Source organism: Antennarius striatus, chromosome 2 (genome assembly GCF_040054535.1).
Source record: "Antennarius striatus isolate MH-2024 chromosome 2, ASM4005453v1, whole genome shotgun sequence".
Taxonomy (NCBI): Eukaryota; Metazoa; Chordata; class Actinopteri; order Lophiiformes; family Antennariidae; genus Antennarius; species Antennarius striatus.
In genome coordinates, this window is record NC_090777.1 from 7,760,688 (window position 1) to 7,770,835 (window position 10,148).

Genomic DNA, 10,148 nt, shown 5'->3' on the forward strand with positions numbered 1-10,148 from the left:
GAAATACATGAGGAGGACATCAAAACATACAGTTGCATATGAATTCCACAGAATGAACTGCTGGTGTTCACTAAACGTCTATTTCACTGTGCAGTGGATGTGACGGACTGTCCAGCTTGCTATGTTAAAAAAGGATAAGAAACTGGTAATACTTCAGTGGAGGCCAAATGTCACTCTGTATTGCACCAGAATGTGAAGCAATAGGAACAATCGGAAACAGAAAATATCTGACCACCTTTCTTTTCCTCAATTTCCTGTTAATTTCTTTTTGTTTTTATCAGTAAAGTATTATGTGACTAAAAGACAGAGAATTTAACATGGAATGCCTAAAAGCAGTTATAAGCAGTACAATGCCACCGCTATTGATGTAAGAACTGAAGCAATATGACTAGATGTCAGTTCTTCGACAATATAGGTATATGGGATGGTATGAATATTATTCTTGTCAACTGGTTTTGTAACGTGCATATGCCAGTTTACTGTTTAAATTACCTAAAATTACCTAACATGAAAACGTTTAAAAACATGTCCTTATTTAGCAGAACTTGATATAGATGAGAGCACATTTATGTGTGTGACAAGACCATTATGTTGGTCTTGCCATTAACTGAAACCTGAACGTCCACTTAATTACTGTACCATGTCATTATGTTATAATGAGGAAGAGGAGGATCCTTAATGAGATGATGCAGAAGTCTGACCTGTGTGCACCTAATAAAATAATTTAATAAACTATTATTCAAGCCGTTTACCTCCATAATTTTACCATGAGTACAACGGACTACGTTTAGACATACGCAATGACTTGAGTAGCAGTTTCAAGTCAACTCTATTCTTTGAAGCAGCAACACTGTTTCTATTCTTTGAAGCAGCAACACTGTTCCTCATCATGTCCTCAAAGTTTTCATGCGCATAGATTACAATCTGTACTTCCACTGAGTAAAGTAAAGCGGAGCACGTCTCGTCCGTTGTCATGGTGAGTCGTCGAATCGGGGCTCCATTGATGATGGCTTTTTAAAGTGGCGTCGCACCTGTTAAACTGCAGGTCAGTTTACCCTGGAGTTAACCAAACTAACCCCAAGAAGCGTTTGTGAAACCGAAATACATGGGTTTCCAAGTTCAGGGTAAGTCATCCCAGAGCCACAGGTTTTAATCGGGGTTGGTTAGCCCTGCTTCGTGACATGGACCCTAGGTGTTTTTCATGAAAGCAGGGTCTCCTCCCACTCTGCCCCCTTTATAAAGCCGATCACGCCGTTTCATTCCCAGATTCGGTTGGACTCTTGCCTTACGTGTAAGAAGACATAACATTATTACGGGAACATTGCGCAACCATGGTGTGTCCTGGTCAAGAGGATCCCGTCCACGAAGGTGCGGCATTTCTGCACATGGAATCACATCTCTGGCGTGACAGGATTTTAAGACCGTGTTTAGATGTCATGTCATTCCCTGACAGTTATCTTTATGAGAGGTACCGTTCCAAGTCCCGGACAATTGAATATATCGACGACCTGATCCGTCCCTACATCTGCAGTAGAACGAATCGGAGTCGCGCTCTCACGTCCAAACAGGTACTGTGTGCAGCGCTGCGTTTTTACGCAACGGGGACTTTCCAATGTGGGAGATGAGCAGCACCTGAGTAAGGCAACTGTGTGCAGGGCGGTCAGGAGAGTTACCCTTGCCCTGAAATGGCTTTTACTCTGGTTCTTTTGGTTCCCTGAAGATACACCCATCTGGGCTATCAAGGAGGCATTCCACAGGATTGCGGGTAAATGATATTAATTAATTGTAAAGTATACAGTAATCCTTCCCGCGTTCTAGGGCCACCTGTGAAGAATGACGTTATGCGAAATAGCGACGAACTGTTTATTACTTACAGTAATTTAAACGTTTCTGAACCCTCCCCATACTGATATTTAACCTTATATCTGTATTACCTATTCCCAAAGTCTTGCCGACTGTTTAAAGCACTCTTATTATTATATTAAAGCACTCATATTAAAGCACTCAAAGAGATCTTCTTCTGCGCATGCGCGAGCAGGCTGCAGTTTCCTCTGCTCTGACCGAGTTTGTTATGCTTAATTTTGCGTTTTTTTTCTATGTTTCTGTGTATATTATTTTAACATAAATTTAGATAATGTATAGTAATATGCTAGTGTACTCCAGGGAGGAGTTGATGTCCATGAGGGTCAAAGGAGACCCAGCAACACGCGATCTCATCTCCGCCGAGCTCCGACGGAGATATCGCGGATGTCGAGCGGGTCGCGTTGAAAGGACTAGACTAATGGCTAGAGCCGCTAACCAGAGGCGAGTCAAGCCCTCCGTCCCCTCCGTCATCATGGGGAACGTGAACTCGCTACCGAACAAGTTGGACGAACTGATGGCGCTGTGCAGGACTGAACAGCGCTACCGGGAGACCAGCTTGTTTGTGTTCTCAGAGACTTGGCTAACTGGAAGCTCAACGGCCCCACCTCAACCACTGGACTTCCAACCTCGCCACGAGTTCCTGCTCCCACCACGACCGAGACCGTCATCACTGCAGACCTGGTGACGACAACGCTGCGGAGGCTCCGTCCCTATAAGGTGGCTGGACCGGATAATATCTCCCCAAGACTCCTCCGAGCCTGTGCTTCGGAACTTGTATCTCCTCCACTGTGTGCTCTTCTACCTGGACACCGGGGGCTGTGCCATCAGGGTGCTCTTCTTTGACTTTTTGAGCACCTTCAACACCATCCAGCCCCGGCTCCTACAGGACAAACTGACCTCCATGGCTGTGGACCCCAACCTCGTGAGCTGGATCACGGACTACCTAACAGACAGACCCCAGTATGTCCGTATGGGGGACTGTTTTTCTTCTATGGTGACCAGCAGCACGGGGGCGCCACAGGGGACCGTGCTCTCCCTCATTCTCTTCACCCTCTAAACAACTCAGATACATGCCACATACAGAAATACTCCGATGACACTGCGATTGTGGCATGTATCCGGGAGGGTGATGAGGGGGAGTACAGGGCATTGGTGGCTGACTTTGTGGAGTGGTGCCAACAGAACTAGCTCCAGCTCAGTGTCTCCAAGATGAAGGAGATGGTGCTGGATTTCCGGCGGGCACCTCCCTCTCCACAACCAGTTATCATCGAGGGCAGTGAGGTGGAGGTGGTAGGAAACTATAAGTACCTGGGACTGCAGCTAGACAGCAGACTGGACTGGTCACTCAACTCGGACTGTGTGTACAAGAAGGAGCAGAGCAGGATGTACTTTCTGAGGAGGCTGGCCTCCTTCAACATCTGTCCTAAGCTCCTTCTCATGTTCTATCAGTCCGTAGTCTCCAGTGTGCTGTCATACGCCACTGTGTGTTGGGGTGGTGGGGCCAGGAAAAGAGATATGGACCATCTTAACAGACTCATCCGCAGAGGGGGCTCAGTGGTCGGGCTGAGCCTGGACTCTGTGGAGACAGTTCTGGGGAGCAGGATCATGTCTAAAGTTAAGGCTATCATGAACAACATCAGCCACCCCCTGCACACCACCTTCTCCCAGCAGAGGAGCACCTTCAGCGACAGACTGCTGTCACACAGTACCTCAACAGAGAGGCTGAGGTCCTCCTTCGTGCCCCGTGCCATCAGGGGGTACAATGGCTCTCTCAGGAGGAGAGGGGGGAGGTGGCGAGGTCAGCACGCGGATAAATGGATTTAATTTAATTTTATACTGTTTATATTTTAATTTTATACTGTTTATATTTTAATTCTATTTATTTTTAGTATATGTACTGTTAATGCTACATGTGTCTGTTAGTGTAGTGCGGTATCACGTGACTGTCTAATAAAAATCAGCGATGTAGTGCAGCCGCTCAACTTGAAATGCAAATCCGCGAGGGATTACTGTATATTGCAATAACACCATGCTTCAACATTAGGCTTGGTAGAATACTTCAACTTGTTTGTAGGATTTCCCAATGTAATTGGCTGTATGGATGGAACCCACATTCCCATTAAGGCCCCCTCACAGAATGACGGTGATTATGTGAATAGGAAGTCTGTTCACAGCATAAATGTGCAGGTACGTCTACATTCACTACAGTCTCAAACTGTTATAGAGCTCATCACAGTTAAACTAACGTCTGTCATTGTCTGCACTGTCAAGATCATATGTGATGCGGAATACCACATCACTAATGTGGTTGCGAAGTGGCCTGGGACAGTCCATGACTCATGGATATACCGTCAGTCTTACGTGAGTGGCAGTATGCAACGTGGTAGGTAACCTGAAGATCTGCACAATATTTCACCTTTGTCTGTCCTTTAATCCGCTGTACTGAATCCACTTTACAGGGGAGTTTGATGGTGTTTTGCTGGGGGACAGGGTGTACCCATGCCAACCACGGCTGCTGACCCCTTACCCTGACCCTGAACCAGGTCCCAGGCAGAACTTCAACCAGGGTAATTGCAGGACAAGAGCCTGGGTGGAGACGACCATAAGCCTGCTGAAAGCACGTTTCCAGTGCCTACGTCACCTCAGGACAACCCCTGAGAGGGCCTGTGATATAATTGTGGCATCTGTTGTTCTTCATAATATTGCCACTATTAAAGGAGAAGAACACCCTGCCCCACAAATTGATGACCCCAATGACGACCCCATCCACCTGCCTACTGTCCAGGAGGGTGTGACAACATTTGCGAGAATTATTTTTCAAATTAAATCACCATCACTACCACCATAGTAAAAAATAAAAGCACAAGTCACATTTAATTTGGTCTTCTTTATTTCCTACAAATAAAAATGAAAATGTTAGTTCTTGTGTCTTGCCAATAGTTAGCATGATTCACCTGTAGCCATCGGTCACCTCTAACTGGTGCTGCAAAATTTGGGCTTCCAGATTGTTTTCTAAAAATGTTCATCATAAGTTAGATCCGGTACAGCTCCTTCTTTTGGAGCTGTGGATAGATCAAAACATGAAAAGATGCAGTTACATAAGGAAGCATACTGAATGAACTGCTGATGTTTGGTTGGCATCTTTCTCAACTGTATCGATCCTTGAGGTGTAAGTCGAGGGACCCTCCTGGTGTTTGCCAGCCATGCGCTGTTCAAAAGGAGAATTTGTTAATACTTCAGTGGCAGTTAAATGTCACACTCCAAATATCACTAGACTTTTAGAAAATGGGAAGAGGACTCTCAGTAACACAACATGTTACCTCCAAAGGCCTTCCAGAACCCTCCTCTGTGAAGGTGGCATTGTTTCCTGGAAGTCTTCATCCTGGATGATTAATATCTTCCAGTAGAGTTTGAAATCCCATTTTGTGACATTTTTGGAGTAATGCATACTTACAGGTGCAGACTCCACTGTGGCGTGATGGGGCTCCTCCGGGTACATTGCACCATCAGCATCAGTTAGGACTACAGGAAATGGGGATATGAAAGACAAATTAATATTCATATGACTAGGTTACAAAAAAAGGCGATACAGTCATGGACTATATCATTAGACCATCCTTGTGTCCTTCAATGTCTTGTTAATGTCTTTCTTTTACTCATCAGTTAAGTGAACCCTGTGTGTATCATGTGACACAACCAGGAGGATAATGCACCTTGCTTAAAAACTGTTGTGGGGAGTACATTGGTATATGCATGGGAACAACTAGTGTTAGTGTGTAATGTAAGATTACAATTACAAAGGGATCAAGGTGCTCTCATAAGCTATTTTGTTATTATATTTGTCCATACATTAATAAATATCCTTAACGGCACATTGAGGAAACAATGTGGTGTGATATTTTCCCCATGACTGTATGTATCCCGGGCCATCTGACATTACTTGTGTCTTGGACGGTGGGGTCACATGATGACGTCCCTCCAGGGATTCCCTCAGCGGCTGGCCTTCCCACATTTTGGCTCAGGGCCAGCTCCTCTGCCTCCATTAGAGGTGGGGGTGCTGGACCACCACCCGTTCTTCTGGTGTCCACGTTCTTTCTGTTGGCTGCGGTAAAGTCTGTTACTTACAGTATGTTTCATCTCACTGAATTTGATGTAGGTGATGACACATTAATGTGGGTGACAACAGCCTTAAGGTTGTGATAGAACTATTGCCGAGTCAATCAGGCTGATTGACTCTGCCGGGTTGCGACCCGATACTAGGCCGCGGGCCGTTAGATACCGTGCGGCACAGAATGTTTGAATCTTTCCTTTTTTATTGATTATCAATGTAAAATGTTTTCTTTTGAAAAGTGACTTCTATGCAGAATGAGGCACAGACGAATGCCCGTGTCTCTTGACAGGTCTCAGTCATCTGACAGGTTACCAGTCGTGAGCCCATAATTTAAGCCCACAAGCAAAAATGAGTGTTCTGCCAGTGTTCTGGACTAAAGTCAAGGAAGAATATCCTGAAATCAACCAAAAAGCACTTAAAATCCTCCTTCGATGTCCAACCTCCTATATTCCTGAAGTGACTTTTCAGCAGTGAGTGCAAACAAAAATAAAAAAAACTAACTACGGAGGAGACTGATGTACGGAACACACTTCAGGTGTCGTTGTCTTCCGTTACGCCTAGATGGGATTGGCTCGCCTCAAGGGCTCCCACCAATTTTCATTATTATTTTTATTTGATTGACTTGTTCACCTTTTTATATGGAAATTATCAGTATTCCTCCTACGATTAATGCACTGATTAGTAGTCGTAATATTTCAGAATGAACCTTGTCAGTGCACTGTCTTGAGTCAAGTTTTTTGATATAATTATTTCATATTAACAAGGATTTTTGTTCTAAAATGAATAATTTTGTTTACAAAGATGTTGATAATCAATTTATGAAAAAAAGGTTGTTTATTTTTTCTGTTGATGGCCTCAGGAGGGGAATGCGGTGCATAGCCAACACTTTAGAGTAGAGGTGGAGAGCTGCTGACCTCGACTGAGGGTTTTGTCGGGCGGTGGAAAGAATACCTCGTTGATCTCCTCAATCCTGCTGCCATGTCTTACACAGAGGAAGCAGAGGCTGAGGTCTCAGAAGTGGACTTGTCTATCACCCAAACTGTGTCACCGAGGTGGTTGCCAAACTCCTCAGTGGCAAAGCACTGGGGGTGAATGAGATCCGCCCTGAGTACCTCAAGTCTCTGGATGTGCAGGGACTGTCATGGTTGACATGTCTCTGTAACATCACATGGCGGTCGGGGACAGTACCTCTGGACTGGCAGACCGGGGTGATGGTCCCTCTTTACAAAAAGGGGGACCGGAGGGTGTGTTCCCAACTATAGGGGGATCACACTCCTCAGCCTCCCAGGGAAAGTCTATTCCAGGGTAATGGAGAGGAGGATTAGACCAGTGGTTGAACCTCAGATTCAGGAGGAACAAAGCGGTTTTCGTCCTGGTTGTGGAACACTGGACCAGCTCTATACTCTCCATTGAGTGCTCGAGGGTTCATGGGTGTTTGCCCAACCAGTCCGCATGTGTTTTGTGGATCTGGAGAAGGCATTCGATCGTGTCCCTTGTGGTATCTTGTGGGGAGTGCTTCGGGAGTATTGCTAAGGGCTGTCCGGTCCCTGTATTACCAAAGCCAGAGTTTGGTTCGCATTGCCGGCAGTAAGTCAGACCTGTTCCAGGTGCATGTTGGACTCCGGCAGGGCTGCCCTCTATCACCAGTTCTGTTCATAATCTTTATGGACAGAATTTCTTGGCGCAGCCAGGATCCGGACGGAGTCTGGTTTGGGGACCAAAGGATTTCATCTCTGCTTTTTGCAGACGATGTTGTCCTGTTGGCCTCATCAAGCCTGGACCTTTAGCGTGCACTGGGACGGTTTGCAGCCAAGTGTGACTCGAGTGGGATGAGGATCAGCAACTCTAAATCAGAGGCAATGGTTCTCGACCGGAAAAGGGTGGCGTGCCCTCTTCAGGTCGGTGGAGAGTCCTTGCCCCAAGTGGAGGAGTTTAAATATCTTGGGTTCTTGTTCACGAGTGAGGGAAGGATGGAATGTGAGATTGACAGACGGATCGATGCAGCTTCTGCAGTGATGCAGTTGCTGTATAGGTCCGTTGTGGTGAAGAGGGAGCTGAGTCGCAAGACAAAACTCTCGATTTACTGGTCAATCTACGTTCCTACTCTCACCTATGGTCACGAGCTTTGGGTCATGACCGAAAGGACAAGATCCCGGATACAAGCGGCTGAAATTAGTTTCCTCCGTAGAGTGGCTGGGCGCACCCTTAGAGATAGGATAAGGAGCTCAGTCACCAGGGAGGAGCTCGGAGAAGAACTGCTGCTCCTCCGCCTCGGGCGGAGCCAGCTGAGGTGGCTCGGGCATCTGTTCTGTATGCTTCCTGGGCGCCTCCCTGGGGAGGTTTTCCGGGTATGTCCTACTGGGAAGAGACCTCGAGGAAGACCTAGGACACGCTGGAGGGACTATGTCTCTCAGCTGGCCTGGGAATGCCTTGGTCTCCCCCTGTAGGAGCTGGAGGTGTCTGGGGAGAGGAAAGTATGGGCATCCCTGCTGAGACTGTTGCCCCCGCAACCCGGCCCCGGATAAGCGGTTAATGATGGATGGATGGATGCATTCACGCTGTTCCCCACCGTAATGTTATCATAATTACACAGCGTTACATTTAAACTTAGGAATTTACTCGTGCAGCGATTTCCTCCCACATCTTCTCCCTCTCCTTTGTGGCCACAGCACTATTGCTCTTGCCTCGGAATACGTGCTGCACATCAACGTAAGTGTGCATTAATGGTTCAACCTCAATCGAGGTAAAATATTCGCATCGTTTCTTATTTGCCGTCATCGTGACTTGTTAAATCGGGGCTCCATTGATGATGGCTTTTTATAGTGTTGTCTCACCTGCTACATTGCGGGTCAATCTACCTTGGGTTTCTTAAACTACCCCTGAACAGCCTTTGTGAAACCGGAATCCCTGGGTTTTCTGAACTCAGGGTAAGTCAACCCTGAACCACAGGCTTATCTCAGGGTATGTTAACCCTGTCTTTGTGAAACAGGCCACAGATGTTTGATTGTACTGAATGTTAGAGGTTGAAGGTGAACACTGTGGCATCAGAAACCCAACAACACATATATTACCCATGGCCAGGAAACAGTTTTCCCATAAAACATCCACTGCAGTTATCAAGGTAAATTATCTGGAAGCATGAATAAGAAATACAGCATTCCCTCACTATTCGCGCTTCAAGATGCACGTCGCCACTACATCACAGATTTGTAGTAGGTAGTCACGTGATACCGTACGCGTATGCTATTGGCTGACAGCATCTGGAATTACGCTGCCTTCTGAGACTCATGGAATGCAGCGCACTTCCGTGAAATGGCAATACATATAAGGTGGTTTAATATTAGTATGGAGCGACACGGTGGGTGACGCTGTCAAGGCAGTTCCAGGTTGATGTCCCACCTTGTGCCGAGTAGCTGGACAGTCCATCACATCCAATGTACAGATAGACGCTCAGTGAACACCAGCGGTTCTTTCTGTGGCATTCATATGCAACTGTATGTTTTGATGTCCTCCTCCTGTATTTCCAGCTGTTTGTTACAGAAGTTTATCCAATTCGCTTTCTATGAAATACAGACAACAGATAAAAAATGGTTTCTTTGGACCTCCAGATTAGGGGGGCAGATTTGAACATACAAGTACAAAGTTAGAGGTGGGTGTTGTTCACAAGTGAATCATGTTGAATATTAGAATGTTCACCACTAAAATGATCTAAGAAATAACTTTGTATTTGTAAGTAATAAAGATGACCAAATGAAATGTACATTGTATGTTTTTATTGCCCGCTGTGGTGATGGTGAGTTACACAGACTCTGAAATGATTCTGGCAGATGGAGTCACTGCTCTGTCACCCTGGATAGCTGGCAGGTGGACGGGGTCATCATCGGGGTGTTCAGTTTGTGGGGTAGGGTGCTGTTCTCCTCTGATAGCGGCAATACTACTATGAAGAACAGAACTGCATCACAGGTCCTCTCAGGAATCATCCTGAGGTGTCATAGACACTGGAAATGGCCTTTCAGCAGCCTATGGTCATCTCCACCCGGGCTCTCGTCCTGCAGTGAACCCATTTGAAGTTCTTTTGGAGGCCTGGGTTAGTAAGGGGTCAGCAGCCTCGGTTGGGCATGGGTAACCCCTGTCCCCCAGAAAACAACCATCAGACTCCTGTGATGGAAAGTAG

General features: G+C 46.2%; 1 protein-coding gene across 1 annotated transcript; it reads left to right on the top strand.

Annotated features, from left to right (window-relative positions):
- Positions 1–1,331: 1,331 nt before the first annotated feature.
- On the top strand, positions 1,332–8,499 carry LOC137613712 (putative nuclease HARBI1). Its single transcript, XM_068343123.1, has 6 exons — positions 1,332–1,368; positions 1,532–1,765; positions 3,938–4,050; positions 4,135–4,246; positions 4,323–4,654; positions 8,422–8,499. Exons 1-6 carry the CDS (start codon positions 1,332–1,334, stop codon positions 8,497–8,499), a joined length of 906 nt encoding a protein of 301 aa, XP_068199224.1.
- The last annotated feature ends 1,649 nt before the right edge of the window (positions 8,500–10,148 follow it).